At 42.8% G+C, this 26,463-nt stretch overlaps 1 protein-coding gene across 2 annotated transcripts; it reads right to left on the reverse strand.

Annotated features, from left to right (window-relative positions):
* Window positions 1-25,952, reverse strand: MFNG (MFNG O-fucosylpeptide 3-beta-N-acetylglucosaminyltransferase). 2 transcript variants are annotated; one of them, XM_074271621.1, is made up of 9 exons: window positions 25,860-25,952; window positions 25,218-25,585; window positions 17,690-17,738; window positions 15,908-16,010; window positions 9,531-9,684; window positions 5,720-5,805; window positions 4,854-5,019; window positions 3,117-3,202; window positions 1-2,211 (listed from the first exon to the last, which is right to left on the reverse strand). In XM_074271621.1, exons 2-9 carry the CDS (start codon window positions 25,470-25,472, stop codon window positions 2,160-2,162), a joined length of 951 nt encoding a protein of 316 aa, XP_074127722.1. In that variant the 5' UTR covers window positions 25,473-25,585; window positions 25,860-25,952; the 3' UTR covers window positions 1-2,159. The 2 variants fall into 2 exon arrangements, with proteins under 2 accessions (XP_074127722.1, XP_074127723.1); XM_074271622.1 differs by having other exon boundaries at window positions 25,218-25,865.
* Between the last annotated feature and the right edge of the window lie 511 nt (window positions 25,953-26,463).

A 26,463-nucleotide genomic window follows, 5' to 3' on the forward strand; every position in this document is an offset into this window, starting at 1 on the left:
TAATGTTGGAATTTGTTTACTTATCTGGACAGATTTGTCACAATGATTTTATTTTTCCTTTTTTTTTTCTTTCAAATTACAAGAGGAAAGGAGAGAAAATAAATGTTCGTTAACAGAAAGAAAGAAAAATGTGAGAGTAGACTGCAGCCTAGCAATGACGTACCATCAAGGAATTGGTTTGTTTTGCCTCAGAAGTCGGGAACTAAAAGTGAAAAATGAAACATATGTCATCAAACAAGGACATTGAATTGATTTGTTTCTCAGCTGTTCTTTTTTTTTTTTTTTTTTGGATCGGAGATGATGCTACAGAATTTCATGGTGAGGGAGGAAAAGGTGCATTGGGAAATGTCAGCAAGGTAAGAGAAAACACACCATCAATAAAGTAAAAATGTTTTAATCTCTCCCCGATCCAACCAGCATCTTCCCAGACAGCCATCAATCAATCAATTTACCAAATATCTACTATGTGCCAGGCCCAGGATCATTATCCTCAGGGACCTTCCTTACTATCATCCCATATTTCTGATTACTTAGCTCACCTTTAAGCATACAGTAACCTGTTTCTTTCACATCCCAATTCAAATCCATTTCCATTTTTTGGACCAAAGGGTAAAGCAAAGAGTCCCTGCCTCTTGATACTCCTTTCCTCCCTTACCACCAACCCACATATTTTTTGGCCATCAGCACATCATAGCTAGGAGGGGGTTTGAAGTCCAGTGGTGAAAAGGGCTTTGGATTTGGAATCAGAAAATCTGACTTCTGAGCTGAGCTGACATAATTTACCCGTGTGACCTGAGCAAATTAATTTCCTTCTAAAGCCTCAGTTTTCTCCTCTGCAAAATAGAAGACAAAAGCCATATCATTTCCAAGGTCTCTTGCCTGCTCTAGATCACTGGAGAAGGATGTCTAGGACAAGAAGAAGAGCCAAAATAGGAGGGATGGGACTTTTGTCTGTAGACTTAGCTACTCAATGGACTCTCCTATTCTTTGGCCCTGTAGCAAGGTGCTTTTGGGGGGAGGGGGACTTGTGATTTCTTTGGTGTAAGGAACTCCCAAAGGAAGAAATTCCCTTTATTGATGCAAATTAGCAACTTCTCTGTCACCTAGAGTCTTAGAGGGGATCCATACAAGTGTCCTAAGATGGGTCCTAGCATATATTCATAAGCTTCGGGAAAAGAACCCAATTTTTGACTGATATCACTTTATTCTACTGAGAGACCTGCCGAGGTCACAGGTAATGACAGGCAGCATCAGGAGGACAAAGCTCCAACAAAACTCTGGGTTAATAAAGAGGGAGTTACAGAATGTCAAAAACTAAGAGGAAACATGAAATATCAGTAATGGGAAAAAGTGGGAGTGACCTGAAAATATAGCCAGAGCTAAGGGCCCTTAGAATATGGAATGACAGAACTGAGAGACAACCATCCAATCTGATCCTCTCATTTTTCAGATAAGAAAACTGAGGTTTAAAGAAGGACAACTCGGGGCAGCTAGGTGGCACAGTGGATAGAGCACCAGGCCTGAATTCAGGAGGACCCGAGTTCCAATCAGATCTCAGATACTTAACACTTCCTAGCTGTGTGACCCTGGGCAAGTCACTTAACCCTAGCCTCAGGGAAAAAAAAGTGATAAAGAAGGACAACTCTGCTCCAAGATTCAACTGGGAGTTTTGCTTTGCCCTTTGTAGACAGACAAAGACCTCCCACTCCATGAAGGTAGAGAAACTTCCTGGACCTTTTTCCCCCCAAAAAAAATTGTTCCTAATTCTGATCCCCTGTTTAAATTATCTGACATAGGTTTTCATGGAGCTCAACCTTTTCCATCTTCCAACTCAATCTTCCCAGCTTCCTTAGCCACACTTCAGTAGGTCATCTGCAAGAGATGGCATCCCATGAATGGAGAAAATCAGTAGATGCCTTAGATGATATCCATTGTCCAAACGAAGACCTCATCCTGAAGGAAATCAGGAAACCAAGATGCTCCACCATTGGGAATATCCTTGCTCTTTCCTAAGGACCAGAGGACCCTGGGGAGCTCGCTGCAGAAGGATACTTTGGGCTGGAAGTGACCCTTGGATCTTCTATATGTGACCCAGTAACCAAAAGCCTCTCTTGGCCTTTGTCCCAATAAGGAGATGTCAGGAGTCACTGGATAGCCTGCTATGGGCACCAGGAGGTGTCAGGATAGAGGAGACAGTGAAGAGATCGGAACCTGACAAGAATAACCAACAAAAGAAAAAAATGAGACTCTCTCCTAATCTTCAACTTCCTCCTTAGTTACTGTCCAATTGCCTGAAACCCAAGTCCTCCCTGCTCCTTCTACTAGGTAAGTGTCTGAGGCACTCCTTGGAGGAGTTACACTAGGAGAACCACATTGCCTGGAGGGCAGGTTTGGCAGGGGTGCTATAGGTCAGGGGTGTCAGGCTTGGGGATTGTCATCTTCTATTGAAAATAAGGGGAGGAAGGAGGCAGGAATGATGCTCGAATCTATCCTGGGAATAAATGGAAATATAATTTTATAGACACCCCATGTAAATTTCCTCCACATCACATTCTATAAGGTTCTCTATTACCCCAAGGGGAAGAATCAGGACCATTATGTATAAGGTAGAGGGAGGAAAATTCAAGTTTCAATATAACAAATCTAATCAGAGATGTCCAATAATCAAATGGGCTACCTTGATAGGGATTGAGTTCTCTGTCACTGGAGATATGTTTGAGTGGAAATAAGTTGATCATTTGTATGTAGAGCATGTTAGGGAGGACCTTACTACTCTAAGAGCTGCCCAGGATAATCCTGAAGGTCCCTTGCAACTCTTTGGTTTCGAAATGTCAATTCTCCTAGTCCTGGTTCCTACTCTAGGTTATCTCCATTGCAAACTCTATCGCTCAAGTTGGGGAAATTCTATAGATTAAATCTCTTTTTCTGATCATTTATCCCCTCTTAAAATATAATTCCTTATCCTTTAGCACTTTGGTCTTTCTTGAATCCACTGAAAGTAACAGTCCCAAACCTGCCCATACATTATTCTCTCCTCTCTAACCACATCTATCTACCCTTCTCACTTCCCCCCAACACAATCTCATCCCCTCTGGATCCATCAGAGAAGAACACACCTGGAAGGGTCTTCTTGTGCAGAGAAGGGACCCTCCAGATCAATGGCATTGAGTTTCTTCTCAAAGATTCCATAACTGAGAGTGACCTAAGTGGAAAGAAACCAAGAGAAGGGTTTGAGGGAGGGAAAGGACATGGGAATAGGATCAGAGATAAGTGGAAAGAACAGTGGTCTTGGACTCGAAGGATATTGCCCTCTTAATGATAGTATGTACAACCATGTACAAGTCACTTAATCTCTTCAGGCTTCACTTTCCTCCTCAACAAAGTTGGACTGGATGACTAAGGAGATAAATCTTCCAGTTCTAAATCTTTGATCAATAGCTATTGAAGACCCAGGGCTGTCAAATGATTCAATACTGGAAACCGATAGGATTTTATTTCACAGAAATGACACTAAAGAAGATCCATTTCTCTCTACTTTGTGAATGCACCCTAAGAATTCTGAAGTCTCTCCTCTGACCTGCAGCAAGAATCTACTATCAATGTTCTCCTTCCTCTATAAGAGCGTAAGCTCTTGTAAAGTAGCCACGGTCTTGTCTTTCTGCTTGATCCCAAGCATTTAGCAGAGTGCCCGACACCAAATAAGTGCTTAGTAGATGCTTTTTCACTTACTCATCCCATGATGAGATTCAAGAATGGGACAACTAAGATTTATCATACAACATGGGATCCTGAGACTCGAACATAATATTTGGAAAATCACAAAGAAAAGTGACACAAAGAATACCAAGTTGATGTATAGTGGGAATAGGGCCATATCATAATGTTCATGATAAGTCTTAAGACTTCATGGAAGAAATGTATAATGGGCTTGGAGCGAGCTGGTGAAAATGAAAAGCCAGTGATGGGTAGCTTCAATCGATACACCAACAGTCACATATTATGAGCTCGAATAAAAAGACAAAAATGAGACAATTGCTGCCTAAAAAGAGCTTATATTCTCTTAGGGAGATAACATGTACACATCAACAAAGAAATCCATGAACATTTATTAATTGCCTCCTGTGTACCCAGGAGCTGTGGATGCACAAAGAATGAAACCATCTCTACCCCTGATATGTTTATATTCTGGAGTATTAAAAGAATAAGGAACAGATTTTCTGAATATTTCTCCTCTTTGGGGGATTATGGAGAGATGCAGGCCATGAAATACCCACATAAAAGAGAGACTATCTTAGAATATGGAATATCAGAGCTGGGAAAGATTGATTCATTAGAAAGAGGACATGGTTTCAGGAGGACTTGAATTCAAATCTGGTCTCAGATACTTAACACTTCCTAGCTGTGTGATCCTGGGTAAGTCACTTAACCCCAGCCGCAGGAAGAAAAAAAAAAAAAAGAAAGAGGACATGGGGTCAAGTTTCAATTTTTATAGTTACTACCTTTGTAACTTAGCACCTCAGTCTCCCACTTTGTAAAAGAAGGGTTGAACTATTTGGCCTCTGGGATCCCTTTCAGCTGTACTTCTAAGATTCTAAGACCTCAAAACATAGAATTTTAAAGCTGAGAGGAAGAGCCCTTCTATTCCCAAACTCTCTTTTTATAGAATTGGGAAAATAAGTCTGAGAGAGACGTGACTTGCTCAAAGTTATACAGTGAATTAGTAGAAGAGGCATCCCAATGGGATACAGGAAGAGAAAGAGTTGATACCCCCACCATAGGGATAGTCCTTGATCCATCTGTAATTCTTCCACCTGTGAATTAATTTCTCATTCCTCCCGCCTCTCCCAACTCACCTGATTCGGGAGCTGGGCAACCCTAAGAACCTGAAGGTTCTCCAGATGGGAGTGGAACAGAGGGCTGGGGAGTAGGCGGCGCCCCAGCTTGGACTCAACAATGTAACCCACGGTGCAGTCGTCTGGTAGTCGGATACTAGTAGAAGTGCTCAGGAAATTGGAGCCACTGGAAAAAGAAGAACAAACTCTCTTGTTGAGTCACTTGGGACAAAACCCAAAATAGACTTAGCTGACCTTGGCTTATAATAATCCTTCAAAGCTCACCTTCTTCCTGAGGCATTTCATGATCACCTCTACTCCCTCCCATTAGATGACCCTCATCTCATTTAAACTCCAAAATATCAATAGACTGAGACCCAGGAAGCTTGTTACTCGTCCAAGATCACTCAGCTAGGAAGTAGGGAACTTCCTGTCCCGAGTTCAGAACTCTCCATTGCAGTATCCTATATCATCCAATCTGATAATCCTCAACATTCATTGGCATAAAGTCTTATGATCATCTGTAAGGCAATGAGCATTTGTCAAGTGCTTACTTTGTGCCAGGCCATGTGCTAAACACATTTCAAAAAAAATTGAAAGACATTATTGTCTTGCTCCATTTTGAAATGAGCAAACTGAGGCCCAGAAGAAAAAACACAAGGCTCATAGAAGTAGAGCTAGAAGATAATTTAGAGATCATCTAGTCCAATAACTTTGTTTTATATATGAAAAAGTAATTTTCCCAGGATCGTATAACCACAATATGTTAGGAGTGGATTTGAGATCAAATACTTCCCACTACAGAAGAAACGTCCCCCTAGCCCCAATATCCAAAGATACCATCTAGCTATACATTCTCAGGTCATCCCTTGGGAGTCTCTGCTCACCTGGCCCATGGCACCATTTTCCTGGCCAATTTTCGATTGATACAGAAGCCAGCTCCACCTGTGGCAAACCAAAATCGTACTGGCCTCTGAGGGAGAAAAGAGCAAGCAATGGAATTGGTTAGGAATTTTATGGGCCCTAGAACATGACTATATTCTTCAAATTCCTCCAACCAGAGCACGTGTGTGGTTCAACATGAGAAATACCCCAATGATCCCATCCCCCCATTTCCCTGAAAACAGTAGGATAGTAGAGTGGAAAGAACATTGAATCTGGTATCAAGATACCTTAGATTCACAGTTTATCTCTGATGCTGGTTGTATAACTTTGGGCAAATCACTCTCTGTGTGTGAGCCTCAGTTTCCACATCTGTACATGACTGGATTGGGCAAGATGATCTCAAAGGTTCCTTCTAATTCAGACATTCTATGAGCATATAAAAATCATTTCCATCCCAAGAACTCAGCTTCTATGAAATCCCTTTTTCTCCAAGAAGCCTTTCCTGATACCTCCAGCTTTCTTGCCCAGCCACTGTGAGTAACCCCCTTTTTCACCCTGGAATCTCTTGCCTCTGAGCTTCCTGTGTTTCTCCACCTAGGCAACTCCCATCAATTGGCAACTTCCACTGTCTACAATTCTCCCTTCCTACTCTAGATTAAGCCAAGTGAGGAGGAACACCATAGAATCATGCATTCTCATCTCAACTGGGCCACCACTGATATGTAATCTTCTTTATAGACATTTCTTGGCTATTATCTATCATACTTCCCATATTTTTTCCCAGTCGTCTATCCTTACTCTTACTATCTATTAACCTCATGATAATCCCTCATAATAGATAATCTCACCTATCTTTTTAACTGAGAAATTTGTGGCCATCTGGTGGGGAATTGATTTAACTATCCCCTCAATAACTCTAAAACTCTCAGTATCTCACTCATCCTTTCCTCCTTCCCACAAATTTTAAGAGACAGAATGGCGATCTCTTTTGCCAAGGCTATTGGTATATTCCATTTTATACCCTCCATCTCAAATCCTGGTTCTGACACTTATTCCTGTACGGGTTGGGGAAGACTACTTAACATCTCTGGGTCTCAGTTTCCTATTCTGTAAAATGAAAGAGTTAAACTAGAAAACTCTAATGTCCCTTCCAGCTCTGAATCTAATCATGTTCTAATTCTCCCCCTTGCCTTTGTTTCATCAATCATCCCTTCCTCTCAGGCATCTTTAGTCTCTCCTTCTTCTTGGCTCTTTTCCCCAAAGCCTATAAATATATTCAGGGCTTCCCCAAACTAAAAAAAGGAGGAAAAAATTAAGCTTCCTTGACCTTGACCATCTGCTTAATAAATACTTTGTCATTCCTTCGTTCTCTCCTCCCCTTCCTTGCCAAAATCCTAGAAAGAGCCGTCAACACGAACTGATTCCATTGACTTCCTCACCACCCACTCATTCCTCAAATCTTCACAGTCTGGCTTCCATCCCCCCAATCAACCACAACTGCTCTCTCCAAAATCAGTAATGACTTCCAAATTGACAAATCTAAGGACCCTTTTCATTTGCCTTGACCTCATGTGACTTGCCTAAGACATCTGACACTCTTGATCTTGACCCCACTTCCTCTCTTGGTTTCTCGGCACCACTTGCCAAACTCTTTTCCTTCTGATTCCTTGACTTTTAGGGTTGACACTTTGGCCCTAACTTGCTGTAAGACCTTGGGTTAAAATAATAATAGTAAATACATTCTCTCCCTCTAACTATTCTTGAAAATTCAAGTCATCAGGGGCAAAGTCAAGATGGTGGAGTAATAGCAAAAGTTCATCAAGAACTCAAGTCAAAAACTACCCAACCCTGGACAATCATGACAAACAGAATTGTTACCCAGATATAACACTGATCCATAAAACTTTAAGGACAATGATTTTCCTAGATGGCACATACCAAAAACTCATAATCTCCAGCCTACATGGGATGAAAAGCTTTCAAAATATAGAAATCTAGTGGGGGAAATCTTAAGTAGATGAGAGCAGAATAAAATGACTATATCTTATCTGCTCCTAGAGCTGTGCTATAGGACCAAAGAAAGCCTCCCAAGGAAGAGTTTACATTCAAACACTTTAATCCAATTATAGAAATCAACCACTTTATCCACCATCATCCACAAAACATTCAATAGGAATAGGAACTGCACCCGTGATTTCATTGATATAGAGAATTTCCATACTTCAATCTGTTTGAACATAAAACTCAGTGCTTCATTTTTGTGCACTAAACCTGGAATAACTTGACATTTTCCTATGTAACTGCTGACAATGGCACTCATGGGCAATGGTTTTATTCCATTTTACACTTTGTCTTATGAAAAATCCAAATGAAAACTTTCTCCATATCTCTACCAAAGAATCACCCCTGTTAAAAATGGCACCACTAACAAATCCACAATGACTTTTGTAACATTTTGTCAAATAAAGTTCCCTGAATAAACAAACAAAAAGATATAGGGCTCTCCCAAGTGAGGAAAATCCTTCTACCCATCTAGGTTGGCACTTCCTCTGCCACTTAAAGTCTTAGAGCACTCAGTGGTTAAGTGATTTTCCCAGAGTTACACAATCAGCACGAATCAGAAATGAAACTGGAGCAGTCTTCCTGACTGCTCAGTCAGCCCTTTATCCAGTAGGTTGCATTAAACACTAAACAAAGCAAGGTATCAGCTTATCCCAGGACAATTTCTAACTGAACTGCATTTAAAAAATGAGAATAAGATGATAATAATCACAGTAGCTTGCATGTTTATAATACTTAGATGTTTACAAAGCCTTGTACACAAACATACCTACACACACACACACATACACACACACACACACACACACACACACACACACACACACACAGAATGCCTCATTTAATCCTCACAATAGATCTATTTAGTCCTCACCTTTTACAGGGGAGGAAACTGAGTCTCAGAAAAGGAAGGTTTAATTAAGGCACGGCAAGGGAATACATATTTATATGGCACCTATGAGACAGCTAGATGTTGACCTGGACCTAAGAGGCTTGAGTTCAAATCTGACCCACCAAGTTATTAGTTATATGCCTCTGGGTAAGTCACTTAACCATTTTTGCTTCAATTTCCTCCTCTGTCAAATAATCTGGAGGAGGAAATGGCAAACCACGCCAGTATCTAAAAAAACCCTAAACGGAATCAGGAAGAGATGGACATAGCTGTAGTACCAGGCACTATACTAAGTACTTTACAAATACCTCATTTAATCATCACAACAAATCTTTGAGGTAAGGGCTGCCATTATCCCTATTTTACAGTTGAGGAAACTGAGGCAAACAGATTTTTAAGTGCTGCAGGGTCATAGAGCTAGCAAGTATCTAAAATTGTATGTGAACTCAGGTCTTTCTGATTCCAAGCTCAGCATTCTATTCACTCTGCTACCACCAATTGCCTCAGAAAGGGATTTCTTGAAGGTCGTGAAGCTAGCAAATGTCTAAGATAAGATTTGAATCCAAGTTTCCCTGACTTCAAATTTATCATTCTATTCATTGTTCCATGATGAGCAAGCCATTTCCTCTCTCTGACTGACATCAAGTCAACCTCTTCAGTCTATAGATAAGCCTGTGTGAGTCAAGTGACTACCTGAAAGTCACAAGGCGACACAAACTATATGTAATATTTGAACTCAGAGGCAATGCTCATTCTGCTGTACAATGCTCTGATCGATGAGCTTGTCATCTTGAAAGATTTCCTTCTCTCTCCTCCCCGAGAACTCCCAGCCAATGTAGCCAGTAAGGGACAGCACTAACCGTCTGGTTGTTGGGCATTGGCTCTGAAGCCATGATGGGCCTGTCCAAGCTCGGTTTCCCAACATAGACATCCGAGTCGGGTGAGAAGGAGGACAAGAGTTTCAGCAGGGCCTTTGGGTTTAGGTAGTTGTCATCATCCAAATGGCAGAACCAACTGGGAGAAGAAACAGACACAATAATCTCTTGGGGCAGAATCTGGAATCCCCAATCCCTCTAGTCTCACACCAAAGTAGGGATATAATCTCTTAAATGAAATGGAGGGAAGGATAACTGAGAATTGAGGGAAGGAGGCTAACTGGCTAGACAACAGTTTTCCTGAAAAAGAGCTGAAGGGCTTAATGGACCATAAACAAAAGAGTCACAGAATCGTGGAGGGCCTCATAAAATGAATGAAAAAGCCTTTATTTAGCACTTACTGGTGTAATGAAACAGTCCCAGCTTTCAAGGAAATCACATTCTAATTAGGAGAGATCACACATGGGTTCAGACTCATTGTAGGTTAAAAAAGACATGGATATCCTAAGAGTACTTTGGTGGGACAAAATAGCCTTCTGGAGGCAGTACATTCTGCCTTCAAGAAGAATTTTGATGACATGTTAAAGGGACTTCCTTCTCAGATCTGGCATCTGAGGTTCCCTTTAATTCTGGGTTCTGGGATTTCTGGATGAGTATATTCCCTTTTTTTTCTTTCTGGAGAAACCTCTCCACTTTGCAATTTCAATTCCACCAGGAACAAATTATTCCTCCCAGGCTAAGGGCCTCACTTCAAATGTCATTATCAAGCTGCTAACTCAAGCCTTTCCCCTCTGAGGGCAGAAGGAAAGAGAATCCAATTTCTCCCAATGACTTCCTTTATAGAGGGTAGAAACTCGACTTTGGGACTCCCCACAATATTTGCTGTTCTGCCTGTTTTCACTATTAAATTCTAAGTTCCTTGAGAGCAGACACTGTTCTTTTAACTAATTGTACCCCCCCCCAGTACACTAACCCATAGTAGGAACCTAATAAATGTTTTGACAATGGAATTGGATTTGATTTTGAGATCTATTAGGATGTAATGAGAGAAATGAATATGGAGCTTTTGACCAAGAAGACAGAGAAAGGATGGGAGGGATGGAAGCCTTCTACAAAGTCTGAGTATATAATAAAGCAAAAGCAGATCCCCGACAACATTTTAAAACAGATAAGCTTTGTCCTTCATGTTCCCTCCCACTGAGAATCAATTCCTTTATGGAAAATGTTTATTACATCCAGAGAAAGAACTATGGCGATTAAATGTGGATTAAAGCACAGTACTTCCATCTTTTTTGTTTCTTAAGTGGTTTTTTTTTTTCTTTTTGTTCTGATTTTTCTTACACAATTTAACAAACATGGAAATGTATTTAAAGAATTGCACATATTTAACCTATATCATATTAATTGCTGTCTTGAGAAGAAGGAGAGATAAGAGACAGGGAGAAAAAATTAGAACACAAAATTTTACAGAAATGTATGTTAAAAGCTATCTTTACACATATTTGGAAAAATAAAATACTTTTGGGGGGAAGAATTAATACCCTCTCTCATTCTGCTCTCTGACCACCTAGAAAATAAAGTATAGTACCAATCAATGCTCCAAATTCCCTTTTATCATATCCAAATCCCACATCCTCCATTTTACAGACAAGGAGAAAATTAATCCGAGATTAAAGTATCTTGGCCAGCATGACAGCTAGAATCTGAAGCAGAATAGAAATCAGGTCTTCCTGAGCCCAAGTCCTGTTGTCTTTCTACTGCATCAGCTAGATGTGTGGTGTTGGAAGGAAGGATGAGAAAATCTGGATTTAAATTCAAAGTCTGATACTTAAAGTTTACCAATTTAGAAAAGTCACTGAACTCTCTGGTTCAGTTTCCCCCAGGCAAATGAAAACAAGGGCATTATTAGTACCTCAGAGTTATTAAAAAAAAAAAAGTACTATTTTTAAAAGTGAATGAGCAATGTTCTCTTTCCCAAATTTCCCTTTTCTAAGTGTATCCTGTCTCCTAATTAAAGTGTAAGCTCTCCGAGGGCAGAGGCTGTTTCTCTTTCTTATTTCTAGCCCTGTCACTTAACATAGGACTTTGCACAAAGGAAGGGTTTGAGAAATGCTTTTCCATCCCAATTTATTCCATTCCTTCAGTGTGGAGGCTCCCAGCCAACAGTCAAGAGGAAAGCCATCTAATTAAGTGAATTCACACTGAGCTGTGAACAATCAATAACAGCCAGAAATTAGAAACAGAAGGAGTTTTCCTTCCCCAAGACCATTGTCATTTCTTTAAAAGAAATTCTATTCATCCTTCATGATCCAGCTTAGGAACCCCCTCCCCTGAGAAGCCCTCCCTGACCACTCCGGTACATTTGAGCTCCCCCTCCCTATGGATTACTAATGTGTGTATAATCTATGTTGCTTATCAGGCCAGAAGCACAGAATACAGGAATGTCCCGAACTAAAAGGAAACATCCAGTCAACCTAGTCTAACCCCAACAGGTTATATAAATGAGGGAAGTGGCCAGAGAGGAGGTGATTTGCCTTAGTAACAGCTAGCTTTCATTCATCAAGCACCTACTATGTGCCAGGCACTCTTAAGTGATCATTTTATCATCTCATTTTATCCTCACAACAACCATGGGAGATAGGAACTGTTATTATCCCTCCTGTACAGTTGAGGAAACTGAGGGAAATAAGTGACTTGCTCAGTGTTTTATACCTAGTAACTGTCTGCAGCAGGATTTAAACTCAGTTCTTCCTGACTTTAGGCCCAGAATTCCATCCACTGAATTACTTAACTGTTTCCCCATCAAGCCAGAGCTAAAATACATATCTTCTTTCTTCATATTCCATTGACATACAAAGGATATGAACAGACAATTTTCAGATGAAGAAATTAAAGCCATCTATAGTCATATGAAAAAAAAAAGTTCTAAATCCCTATTAAATAGAGAAATATAAAGTAAGACAACTCTGAGGTACCACTTCACATCTCTTAGATTAGCTAAAATGACAGGAAAAGATGATAAATGTTGGAGGGAATTTGGGAAAACTGGAATATAAATGCATTGTTGGTAGAGTTGTGAACTGATCCAACTATTCTGTAGTCCAATTTGGAACTATGCCCAAAGGGCTATAAAACTACATGTCCTTTGATCCAGCAATATCACTTTATTTTTGTAGTCCAAGGAGATCATAAAAGAGGGGGAAGAGAGCCCACATGTACAAAAATGTTTGTCACAGCTCTTTTTGTGGTGGCAAAGAATTGGAAAATGAATGGATGCCTATCAATTGGGGAATGACTGAACAAGTTGTAATGTATGAAAGTAATGGAATATTATTGTCTATAAAAATGATGAATAAGCTGATTTTAGAAAAGCCTGGGAAAACTTATATGAACTGATACTGAATAAAGTGAGTACAACCAAGAAAGCATTCCACAGCAAGATTGTGTGATGATCAACTGTGATTAGCTTAGCTCTCCTCAGTAATGCAGTGATCCAAGGCAATTCTAATAAATTTTGGGTGGAAAATGCCATCCACATCTAGAGAGAGAAAACTATAAAGATGAAATGTAGATCAAAAAGTACTATTTTCACTTTTCTTTCTTCTGCTTTTTATATTTCTTCCTTGTGGTTTGTCCCTTTTGTTTCTGATTTTTTCTCTCCCAAAATGATTCATATGAAAATGATTTTTTTAATGTTTTTTAAATAATGAATTTGAAAAAAAAATTCAAAATAAATAAGAGAATCCAATGACATAGCTTTCTAATTCTCTCCATCAAACATGTACAGAGCTTGAGAAGCTTCTAATCAGTGGAGCTTAGACCCGAATTCAAATCCTATTTCAAGCAGTTACTAGATGTGTGACCTGAACAAGTCATTTAACCACTCTCAATCTCAATTTACTCATCTGTAAAATGAAGGTGTTAGAATTACATTTTTAAGAATTCAGCTTTGCTTTATTTTCAATTTAAAATTATCTCCTTTTCTCTTTCTCCTTTCCTATCCACTGAGAAGAGAAGAAAAACAATTCTATCACAAAATTGTGGAATCATTCAAAATAAATTTGGGGATGAACCATGGAAAGAAAGAAAAAAGAAATGAAAGAAGGAACAGAAAGAAAAAGAAAGAATAGAAAGAAAGGAACAAGGCAAGGAAGGAGGGAGAGAGGGAAGAGAGGAAGGGAAGGAGAAAGAAAGGAAGAAAGGAAGACAGGAAGGAAGGAAAGAAAGAAGGAAAGAAGAAAGAAAGAAAGAAAGAAAGAAAGAAAGAAGAAAGAAAGAAAGAAAGAAAGAAAGAAAGAAAGAAAGAAAGAAAGAAAGAAAGAAAGAAAGAAAAGAAAGAAAGAAAGAAAGAAAAGAAAGAAAGAAAGAAGAAAAGAAAGAAAGAAAGAAAGAAAGAAGAAGAAAGAAAGAAAGAAAGAAAGAAAAGAAAGAAGAAGAAAGAAAGGAAGGAAGGAAGGAAGGAAGGAAGGAAGGGAAGGAAGGAAGGAAGGAAGGAAGGAAAGAAAGAAGAAGAAAGAAAGAAGAAGAAAGAAAGAAAGAAAGAAGAAGAAAGAAAGAAAGAAAGAAAGAAAGAAAGAAAGAAAGAAAGAAAGAAAGAAAGAAAGAAAGAAAGAAAAGAAAGAAAGAAAGAGAAAGAAAGAAAGAAAGAAAGGAAAGAAAGAAAGAAAGAAAGAAGAAGAAGAAAGAAAGAAAGAAAGAAGAAAGAAAGAGAGGGAGAGAGAGAGAGAAAGAGAGGGAGAGAGAGAGAGAGGGAGAGAGAGAGAGAAAGGGAGGGAGAGAGAGAGAAAGAGAGAGAGAAAGGAAGGGAAGAAAGAAGGAAGGAAAGGAGGAAGGAAGGGAGGAAGGGAGGGAGGGAGGGAAGAAGAAAAAAAATATACTTTAGATTCTAGTTCTATTAGTTTTCCATCTTGAGATGGTTACCATGTTTCATCATGAGTCCTTTGGAATTATGGTTGGCCATTGTGCTGATCAGAGGTGCTAAGGTCTTTCAAAGTTACTTTACAATATTGCTACTGTTGGATAAATTGTGCTCTTGTTTCTGTTCACTTCACTTTCCTTCCATTCCTATAACAGCTCTGAAAGCCTTGAGAACTCTGACACAGTAACCAGCTATGATTCCAGAGGACCAACAATGAAATCTGCAACTTACCTCTTCACACAGAGAGGTGATGGACTCAAGATCTACAATTAGACAACATTTGGGGCACAGCCAATGTGGGGCCAGGTAAATGGCACAATGCATGCAGGCTCTAGAGTTAGGAAGATCCATCTTCCTCAGTTGAAATCTGGCCTCAAACACTTACTAGTGTGTGACCCTGAGCAAGTCACTTTATCCTATTTGCTTGTTTCCTCACCTGTAAAACGGATCCGAAGAGGAAATGGCAAAGCACTGCAGTATCGCTACCGAGAAAACCCCAAATGGAGTTATAAAGAATCAGACACAAATGAAACAATTGAGCAATAATAACAATGTAGGACTTTGTTTCGCTTGACTGGGAATATTTATTACAAGGGTTTGTTTTTTCTTTTTTTCTATTTTTTTTTTCTAGAAAGAGGAGGTGGAGAAACAATAAATCTTTATTCATTGAAAAAAAATTTAACTTAAAAAAAAAAGAGAGGGTTGCATCTGATGACCTGATGTCCCTTCCATCTCTAAATCTACAATCCAATTATCTCAGTGTCCACAAAGAAATATAACACCAAGAAAAAGGTGGCCTGTGTCATAAAGAGAGGGGTGACATAAAGGCAGATGGAGAAGGGCTCACAGACTGAGGAAAGACCAGTTCATAAACATATCTCTGCCCTCTCAGCTCACTTCTACTTCCCAGAAGCCCTTGTGTCCCTCAAAACTGGTCCAGTAGCATCTTCTCCTTTGTGGAGAAACCTTTCTTTATCCCTCCCAACAGCGAGTGCCTTCATTTTCCCTCTCAAATACACCATGTATGCATCTCATCCACACATTGTATATGTTAATTTAGTTACAGATTTTTTCCCCGAATAAAATAGGAGCTTCTTGAGAATAGGATCTAATTCATTTTTGTCTTGATAGCCCCAGCAACCTAGCACATAGTAGGGATATAATAGTAACCTAGCACATAGTAGGGATATAAAAAATGCTTATTGATCAATGGTCAGTAAGCTATCTACTTATTCATCTAGCTATGTGCTCATGCTAGGTAAGAGACAGGAGTGGGGATCCACAGTCCTCAAAAAGCTTGCATTATTTTGATGAAGGTTAAAACCATTCAGTCTCAGCTAAAACTATTCTCTTCTAAGAATCCCTAGGGTCCTTAACTTGAGTCCATAACCATCCCTCCTCACTTGGGGCAGGACCCTACCAGACACGACCCAAACCCACTCACCTCAGCCCACTGGCCAGGAAGGCGTCAAATTCTGCTGCCATTTTGCAGGACAAGGCTGGGTGGCTGTGCTCAGCAGAGCAGTTTGTGACCACAAGGTGAGGCCCTGGAGAAAAGACAGGAAAAATCAATGAAAAGGGGGCTCTCTGTGCCTTCACTCCATTGCCCCTTGCTAGGCTGTGTTTCAACAGTCTAGTCTCCCCCAGAATTTAGGGTTCAGGTGCTGAGTGAATGGGATTCATTTCTCTGCTCAGGGGGTGGAATAATATTCTGACTCACAGAAATGCAGACTGGAAGGGAACTTGTTCTGCACCTGGGATCCATGAATTTATCAATATGGGGAAATTCCCTCCACCTGTGGAGCTCAACAACTTATAATTTACCAATAGGCGAAGTGGCTTGTCTCTCATCAGTTTATGGCAGAACTTGAATCTAGGTCTTCCTCACTCCGAGGCCAGGCCTTTAAGGAAAGGACTTTAGAAAATGGAAGGGTTGAGAGAGACCTTAGAAGAGGAAAAGTCAGAGTTGGCAGGGCCTCAATAGGGCACCTTAGAACAGGGGATGTCAGAGCTGGAAGGGAGCTTAGCACAGGCGGTGTCAGAATTGGGAGGAACCTTAGAACAGGGGATGTCAGAGCTGGGAGGAACCTTAGAACAGGGGATGTCAGAGCTGGGAGGAACCTTAGAACAGAGGATGTCAGGGCTGGGAGGAACCTTAGAACAGGGGATGTCAGAGCTGGGAGGAACCTTAGGACAGAGTGTGTCAGGGCTGGGAGGAATCTTAGAACAGGGGGTGTCAGAGCTGGAAGGGAGCTTAGAACAGGGGATACCAGGGCTGGGAGGTACCTTAAAACAGGGGATGTCAGAGTTGGGAGGGTTCTTAGAACAGGGAATCTCAGAGTTGGGAAGGACATCAGAATTATCTAGTGCAAATCTTCTCCTTTTAAATATCAGCAAGACTGAGGTTTAGAAAGTGACTTTCCCAACATGTTTCATCTTATTAGGTTACACAGCTAGGACTCACTTCCAGATTGTCCAATTGATTGTTTCATCTTTGTCTCCCTCCCCCAATCCTAGCTATGCTGCTTCCCCTCCCCACTCTCCCTCTGCTTCCTAAGGCATTATCCCTCCTCCTCACAACTCACAAGATCAGCCCCATCTTGTGTTGAAGGGAAAATCCGGTACCAAAGGAGTGTCATACCTTTTCCCTCGGAGAATAGTCACTCCTCAAAATGGTCCTAGAGCAGAAGCTAATAACTCTAACTTTGAGAGAGGGGAATCAGATTCCCTAGACCTCTCCTCATTTAGTCATTGATATGACTATTTAAGACACATCCTGGCTCCTTTTCTAGATAAATCTATATCCTGTTTCATAGGGGAAAGAGGAAACGACATTTATAGAGTACCTACTATGTCCCAGGCACTGTGCTCTACAATTATCTCATTTGATCCTCACAGCTCAGGGAAGGAGGTGTTATTATGAACCCCATTTTACAGTTGAGAAAACTGAGGCAATGGAGAAGAGGAGACACTCCCGTCCCATCACCTGCTCTTCCTCAAGTACTGTGTCAAGGATTCCCATGTACCAAGAGGCAGCAGAGAACAAAGGAAAAAGCAATCTGTGCAACTCAAGTCAGAGATCCTGAGTTCTACTTATTACCTACAAAGTCAAAGGCTAAAGCCTTTTATGTCCCCCTCATCACCAGATTAGGAAACTCTACAATCCCATTGCAACTTTTAGTCCCGTAGTAGGGATAGCCGATCTAAAAAGAAAAGGGGGTGTTACCTAGTCTCTCCTGAAGGGCTGGGTCCTCTCCATCAGTGAAGATGTAAGTCTACAGAGGAAAGTCAGAAAGGAACAAGGGGTTACTGGGAGCTGGTCACAAACCCTTCCCTTAGCATCAGGATGACTCTGATAGACACATGTGGCTTCTCTAGCTCAATACATCTATGTCCTTTTACACAGAGACAGAGGAAGGAAAAAGGTGGGGGTTAAGCATTTATAGAGGACCTACTATGTGCCAGGCTCTGAGCTAACTGCTTTAATGACATCTCATGTGATCCTCTCAACAGCTCTGGAAGGTAGGGGCTTTTATGATCTCCTTTTTTAAAGTAATATTTTATTTATTCTGATTACATTTAAAGATCCATTTTTTAAGTTCCAAGTTTCTCCCTCCTTTCCTCATCTCCCCCTCCCTAAGACAGTGAGCAATTTGGTAAAGGATACATATGTGTAATCATATAAAACATTTCCATATTAGTCATGCTGTGAAAGAAGAAACAAACCAAAATAAAACTAACTCAAAATATTAAAGCAAAAAATAGTTTACTTCAATTTGCATTCAGATTTCATCAGTTCTTTCTCTGGAGGGAGAGAACATCTTTCATCACAAGTCCTTTGGAACTGTGTGATCCCCATTTTCAGCTGAGGAAACTGAGGCAGGAAACACATAAATGACTTTGCCCAGTATCACACAACATCCAAGACTAGATTTGAGCTCAGATCATCCCAACTATAGACCCAGCACCCTGCCTCCTATATTATCTAATTGTCTCAGGCAGCTGTTAATAAAATTAATGCACACATACTTTTCAGAAAAATAGGAACTGGATCTGTGATTTCTCTGGTCTAGAGAACTCCCATGTGAGTAAGCTCACACTACCAACTAGGGTTAGCACCTTATTTGCAGTTTGATAAATTTAGAGAGCCATGGGCCCTCTCTCTCTCTCCCTCCCCGCCCCCCCCGTCTGTCTGTCTGTCTGTCTCTCTGTCTCTGTCTCTTTGTCTATCTCTCTCTATCTCTCTCTCTCTCTGTCTCTCTCTCTCTCTCTTTGTCTCTGTCTCTGTCTCTCTCACTCACACACTTTGCGTCCAGTCTCCCCAACACATACACACTTTACAGTAACATCTTTATCAGTATCACACGTATCCCCTGGCACACAGGTACAGACTCCTAAGTCTAGCTCCCTACATCCTTCAGGGCCTCCCAGCTAGGCCTTCCCATTAGGAGGGGGAAAATGGGGAGCTCAGCAGGCAGTTTTCCAGCAGAGTCATTTCCTTTCCCTTTCCTCTCTTTTCCAGCTTTTCATTTGCTCCCCCCACCCCTACCCCATTTCTCATCCTTCCTGCTGATTTCTTGGTTAATTCATTCTAAGTCTGGACCCCTAAGAAATGGATTTGGCTTCAGTTTCACGCACACACACACATACACACACACACACACACACACACACACTGCATATACACACGCTACACACACATGTGTTATACACACTTGCACACACTGCACACTTGCACATACTACATAGATGCATACATACACACAGATACTCTACACAATACATATACATACTACATACAGACATGCATACTCCATGCATACACACATATACACTACATAGATACGTACACATACTTCATACATGCACCCACATACACACACTACATACATGCACATATCCACATATCCACACTACAAACACACATACATACTCTTCTTCAACCCTCCTCCCCACTACCACTCAAAGAGGTACATCGCCTATACCTTAGTCTTGAGAATCTCTGTAACCTCTGGCTTTATAAATCATCCTCACTGTGCCTCATTTTCCCCCAGGGGACAGGATCATAGAATCATAGACTTAACTATAATAGCTCCCATTCACAAAAGACCTTCTGGCTTGCAAAGCACTTTCCACATGTCGTCTCACTCCGAGGAAAGCTACATAGTGGTGTTCAAGTATTTGAAGGTCTATCTTGTGGAAATGGGATTAGCCTTTTTTTTCTCTTCCAGATCCAATTCCCATCATGCTAAGCCGTGGAACCTGCCCGATGCTCAGATGCGGGCTCAGGGGCAGCCCTGCCAGTTCCCATCTCCAAGGGGACTGAATCAGGAAGGGAGGGTTTGCATAAGAACCACTAAGTCTGGATTCCAATCCTATTTCTGGTGCTTATTTTTGGTGCAACCACGGGCAGCAGATTCTTCTAGCTTTCTCTATAGAAAGATTTACAAAAATGAGATGTTGACCTACATGGTCACCAATGCCCCTTCCCATTTTAGATCTATAAACCAATAGAAAGAGGGTTGGATGCAGTAGAACCTGGAATCTTAGTTTGGTGACTTGAGTCACTTCATTTCTCTGGGCCTCAATTTCCCCATTTGTAAAATGAGGCCCATTTTTGATCTAATTCTATACCTAGGAGTGCCTGGGAGAGACCTCAGGGGCTGGAGACAAGGGTTCTAACACTGACCCTGCCACTTGGTGAGTATGATGATGAGCGAGTCATTTCTATTAACAATAGTTAACACTCGGCACTCGCTCACCATCGTTTCTACAGACTTGGCCTCCGAACATCTTAGGATGCTCCATGCCCTCCGTGATCCCTTCTGTAATCTTTGTAAGTTCTCTTGTCTCTAGGTAAGCAGGAGAAAGGGGAGAGGAGGGAGGGGCTGAACCAGACAAGACTTTGTAAAAATGCCCAACGGCTGCCGGAACACAGAAAGGAAAGCTGCCATCCAGGGTTCAATAGATTGAAAAGAGACACATCTGTTCCAAAGAAAAGGGCCGTGAGGCTCCCGCCCACTGGGGCTGCCCCCCCCAACTCCATCCACAGCCACATGGGAGAGGGAGGGCGACAAGATCAGCAGGGCAAATAAACAGGGATGGGAGCCTTCTCCCACCCCCCAAACACAATGGAGAGAGGCCCATGTACCAAACTGTCACACAATGGCCCCACCTGCCGCTCTGCCCACTTAACACACAGAACTAGAGCTGGGGGAGGATCAGCTTGGAGGAGTTAACTTCAGTATCCCCCCTCCTCCTCATTCTCCAACCAACCCTGCCCAGGGAATGGTGCCGGGGCTGGAAGGGGCCAGATGCTCACACGGGCCGGACTCAGCAGGTTGCTGGGGTTCAGGATGCCCTGGGGACCACTTTTCCTAATCCAGGAGACCACAGGATTGATTAATTAATGAAGGAATTAGAACCTTTAATATATTTATTTATTTTATATTATATACAAATATATTAAAATATATATTTAATATATAAATATGATATTTAATAAGAATTAGAACAGTTAATATGTACTTATTATGCCCCAAAGATCACAGAAACTCAGGGTTTAAAGAGAATCATAACAGCTGATTCTTCTATGATATTTTCAAGTTTTCAGAACATTTTACACTATCTCAGTGCTTGTAGTGAAGGAACCTTGGCTCTGGAATCCTGGATTCCCCACCTCTCTCACTATCGCTGTGGCCTCCTCTGTGATCCGGTTCTATGATCCCTGTCACTTGGAAAAACCCTTTAAATATCCTTGAGCCTCAGTTTCCCAATCTGTAAAATGAGTGAGGATTGATGAGTTCTAAAGCCTCCTCTAGGTCAAACTCTCTAATCCTGTTATAAACTCATTATTTTTCTATTTCCTCCCTTAGTAAACTTCCTCCATTGAGACACATACTTAAAATCAAAGGCTTTTTGATCCAGGAGGGACCTCAGGGATCACTTAATCTAATCCCCTTTCTACAGAAGCCCCAGAAATCAAATAACCTTGTCTTCAGGTCATCAGGTTGTATCAGAGTCCAAATCTGAATCCAGCTCCTCTGGATCCCAATCCAGTTTCTTCATTGTCCCTTTGTGCGCTCTCTCTCTCTCTCTCTCTCTCTCTCTCTCTCTCTCTCTCTCTCTCTCTCTCTCTCTTCTCTCTCTCTCTCTCTCTCTCTCTCTCTCTCTCTCTCTCTCTCTCTCTCTCTCTCTCTCTCTCTCTCTCTCTCTCTCTCTCTCTCTCTCTCTCTCTCTCTCTCTCTCTCTCTCTCACACACACACACACACACACACACACACACACACACACACACACCCCTACCACACTCACAAGCCAAGCACCTCCTGATCCCGCCCCTTTCAGTAAGACAGAGTCTACCCAGCAGTCTCCCCGTGAAAACAGCCCCCACAGGAAGCTCACACAGGAGGTGACAGCATGCCTCCCTCCGGTCCACCCTGGGCCACCATCCGGAAATATCAGGAAGGAATGGGGGAAAGGGCTCCTCCCTTCAAGACCTATTCTTCTCCGGAGTTTTCTCTGCTCCCAATGCAGTACTCACAGAAAGGAAGGGAAGGAGGAGAGGAGACTTAATGATAAAGGAGGACTTGGGGTACCAAGGGAGCAGAATGGGAAGAAGCCCTGGATCTTCCCTGTTTTCCCTCCAGTTTGAGCCAGCCTTAGCATCTCCCCTTGGAGCCCAGCCCCCTACCCTGTTTCTACAGGAAGCTGTAAGAGGCCTTGGGCCCAGCTGGATAGTCAAAGGGGGAATGCAGAGGTGAAAGGTCAGGGGAGGGAGTGGAGGGAGCCTGGCCCACTCTGGGCCTCCGGAAAAGCTAGAGCCCTATAGAAGAGGAAGTAAGTCAGACCTTGTCCAGCAAAAGTGATGTGATATGAGCCCCAGCCCCTGAGAGCGGGCACCAGCAGGAAAGGCAAATAACTAAAGGGACAGGGAGACGAACAGAATGGACCAGAGAAAGATGGAGACTGAGTCACCAAGGGCCAGGAGGCAATCAGAACTGCCTGTGAGTGGGGATGATCAGATATGGGGTTGGAGACAAAGACCATCACAGAGCAAGAGATGAAAAGAGAAAGACAGCAAAAAAATGCAGAGAGGGAGACAGCAAGAGGGGCAGAGAAGGAAAGAGCAGAGGCAGAGAGGGAGGGAGGGAGGGAGAGAGACAGAGAGAGAGAGAGAGATAGAGACAGAGAGATTCAGAGAGGGAAAGAGCAAAAGATATAGAGAGACAGCAAGAGAGGCAGAGGAGAGAGCAAGAGATAGAGAGAGAAATGGGGAGGAGAGAGAGACAGAGAGAGAAAGAGACAGAGACAGAGAGAGAGAGACAGAGAGAGAGACAGACAGAGACAGACAGAGAAACAGAGAGAGAGACAGAGAGACAAAGAGAGAGAGACAGACAGAGACAGAGAGACAGAGAGAGAGACAGAGACAGAGAGAGAGTGCAAAAGAAGCAGAGGGAGAGAGCTGTCAAAACAGATCAAATGAAATAAGATGCCCCAAAGTACTATGGGAACCATAGTAACACCAGCATCAGCAAGAGACAACACAGGAATAGTCCTCTTTCTCTCCACCCAAAGCCCTCCTGATCTGAAAAGACAGAAGTTGGTAGGAACAGGACAAGGAGGTTAGAGTTGAGGATTAGAGAGAAGAGAAGAGAGAGACAGACCCCTAGGAAAAAGTAGCTCCAAGCCCATGAGAAGTCAGAAACCAGTCTCTCTCACTCACAGTTGCCTCCAGACTCAAAACAGGGAGACCCTCAAAGAGACTGCATCACTGATGGAGACTCAAAAGCAAGACGGTCCCACACTCCTCATTTTAGTACGTAAGAAGTCAAGAAGATTTCAGATCCTACCTCAGATACTTACTAGCTGTGTGATCCTGGACAAGTCACTTAACTTTCATTCACCTCCATTTCCTCAGTTGTAAAATGAGGGTAATAATAACATCTACCTCAAAGAATTGTTATGAGGCTTAAATGAAAAGAATATTTGCAAAGTACTTTGCAATCCTTAAAGTATTATACAAAGGCTAGCTATAATCATCTCCATATCACTTAAACTATCTCAACCTTAGTTTCCTCAGCTGTTTCTATACATATATACATATATATATATATATTTACATGTGTGTATATATATATATATATGCACATATATATGTGTATACACACATAAATGTTTAATTTTATTGTTTTGAGACCCTCTAGTCAAACAGAGGAGGCAGCCTGGCCCGGAGGTGATGTGATTTGCCCAAGATCATAGAACTGGCAAGTATTAGATCTGAATTTAGGATCTCTAAGGTCAGAGCCAGTGATCTTTGCCTGGCACTGTGCTGCCTCCAGGCTAAGCATTCCATTCTTTCAACCAATTCTCAGAAGCGATGAACTCAACACCCTTCACCATTCTGCTTGTTCTCTTTCCGGGCGTTCTTCAGTGTGTGTAATTTTGAGCAATTCATTTTGCCTCAGTTTCCCTATATGTAAAAATGAGAACAGTAAACTAGATGGCATTTGAGGCCCCTTTCCGCTCAAGAGCTATGGGTCTAATTCTCTTTGTGTGACTTAGGCAAAGCACTTCAGTTCACTGTGCCTCAGTTTCCCCATCTATAAAATGAAGGGGTTAGACTAGCTGGTCTCTGAGGTCCCTTCCAGCTCTAGGCCTGGGATCCTGGGACCTCAGGGTAGGGCAGTCTTCTTTTTCCAGAGGCTTTGCCTCAATTAACACCAACCCAGATTACCCTAATTTGCTGAGCCATTATATCTGAATGTGGATTTGTTGATCCAAGTCTCCCTGGTGACACTGAGTCATTGGTCTCTAATTTTTTTCCCCTGAGGCAATTGCCCAGGGTCACACTTACCTCTTATAGGAAGAGTTAAGAGACTAAGGTCAGATTTGAACTCAGGTCTTCCTGACTTCAGGGTTGGTTCTCTATCCACTGTACTACCTAACTGCCCTCATTGATCTCTAAAGGACAAAGAACAATTGGGTTACAAAAAAAGTAGATTCTTGTCATGGGTCTGAGCAAGACAATTACAGCCATCCCCGAGTGGGCCTGTAGTCTCAGGAGGGCTGTGGGCTCCCCCATGGCTCTCAGGGTCTCCAAACAGAGGCCGAAGGAGCACTTGTCAGGGACAACATGGAGAAGATGCGTTAGGGCCTGGGATGGCCAAGAGGGCTCTTCCAGCTCTGAGATTCTGGGATTCTTACTCTAACTCTATGATAAGTAAGAACCCCCTCAGGGGCCATAGTTTATACACTTCTCTGTCACTCAGTGCTAGGGTCGAGTGGAGCAGAAGCTTAACCTGGGATGGCTCCTGGCAGAGAGAGCATTGCCCAGAAAAACACAGAATCTCGGAGAATTAAAGGGCTCTTGGAGCCACTGAGTCCAACCCTAAAGTCAGCTCTTGGGGAGATGACACGTTCAAGGCACAAAGGTAGAATGGGATGTGGGACCTAAATCCAGGTCCCCTTATTCAAGAGCCAAGGCCGCTCCAAGCTGCTCCAGCCACCTAGTCCATCCCCTAGCCAAGCTGCAATTCCCTCTCCATCCCAGCCTCCCCTGGGAGGCTTCCAGGGAGAGGGCAGCCACTCTCTGGAAGGGCAGAGCCTTTCACTTTGGGATAGCTCTTATTCCTGAGGTGGGGTTTCTGACCCTCTGCCAGCCCCTTGGGCCGCCCCTCAGGGGCAGAGATCTCTCTCCGGCCTGAGGCCCCTGCCACATCTGACCCAGTCCACTCCAGCCCTCTCAAGTCACCTGCTTCCTTGCCCTTGAGATCCAAGTGTCCAGCAGCAGCTGCAGTCGGGACTGGTGGAAGTTCTGGGTGGTCTTGACAGCGATGTAGACCTCTGTGAGTGCCAGAGCCCCGGGCCCACTGAGTCCTGGCGTCCTGTGTCTCCCCGAGAGAAAGGCGATGCAGAAGAGGGTGACAGAGACCCCCGAGAGGCCTTGCAGGAGACGAGCCCGCATCGGGTACGAGATGGACAGGTGAGGGAGCCCCTCTCTGTGCATGTACCTCAAAGTCCCAGTTCAACCCCTTCTTCCCAAAGGAATTAGGGATGAATAACCAGTCTTTGTCCCAAATCCAACAGCCTCGAGGGCCAAGGGCCTGATACAGGAATGGTCTGGAAACAGAAGAGGAAAGAGAAAAACTTGGGGTGAGATGGGAGAAGACAAGGAGGAAGAGATGGGAGAACCCTGAAATCCCCAAACCCAGAGAGTCAAGAGGAGAGGAGAGAATGGGGCAGGAGAGAAGAGGAGAGAGGAGGGGAAGGGAGGGGAAGGGAGGACAGGAGAGGAAAGGGGAGGGGAGGGGAAGGGAGGAGAGGGGAGCACAGGAAAGGAGAGGAGAGCAGAAAGAGCGGAGCAGAGCACTGGGGTCCCCGTTCTGACACCCACCCTGCAGCTCCTGTCCTCCACCTGCTCGATCTGCAGCCGGTGGGCCAGCGGGCAGCCGAGGCTGCCAGAGCCAGCCTGAGCCCCGCCCCCTCCTTTTATATGCCGGGGCGGGGTTCCTTGGCCTTCCAGGGAGCCCTGGCAGCTGCTGCCCTTGGGTAGGGGGAGGGGGAAGCAGAGGGAGGAGGGAGGAAGGGAAACCAGAGACAGCGGGGAGCTCTCCAGGTTTCCTGAGCTGCTGGGGACTCCCAATTCACCTCTATCAAATTGAAAAAGTCTTCATCAAATCCACAACACACGGAGGGAGGCCTGCAACAAAAGGCTGGATTCACAGAATGCCAGCCCAGGAAGGGCGTCCAGTGTTGGAACATGGACTGTCACCGCCGGCAGGGAACTTGAAAACAGAGAAGGTTCCAATGGGAAGAGAACCTAGAACATGAAATGTCAAAGCTGCAAGGGACTTTAGAACATAGAGCTGGAGGTCTCTTAGAAATCACTTAGTCCGAAATATGATTTTATCTCCTTGAAGACTGAGGTCCAGAGATACTGGGAGATGAATTTAAGATCCTCTACAAAAGGTAATTTCAGAACTAGAACAAGAAGCCAG

Source organism: Sminthopsis crassicaudata, chromosome 5 (genome assembly GCF_048593235.1).
Source record: "Sminthopsis crassicaudata isolate SCR6 chromosome 5, ASM4859323v1, whole genome shotgun sequence".
NCBI classification, from domain to species: domain Eukaryota; kingdom Metazoa; phylum Chordata; class Mammalia; order Dasyuromorphia; family Dasyuridae; genus Sminthopsis; species Sminthopsis crassicaudata.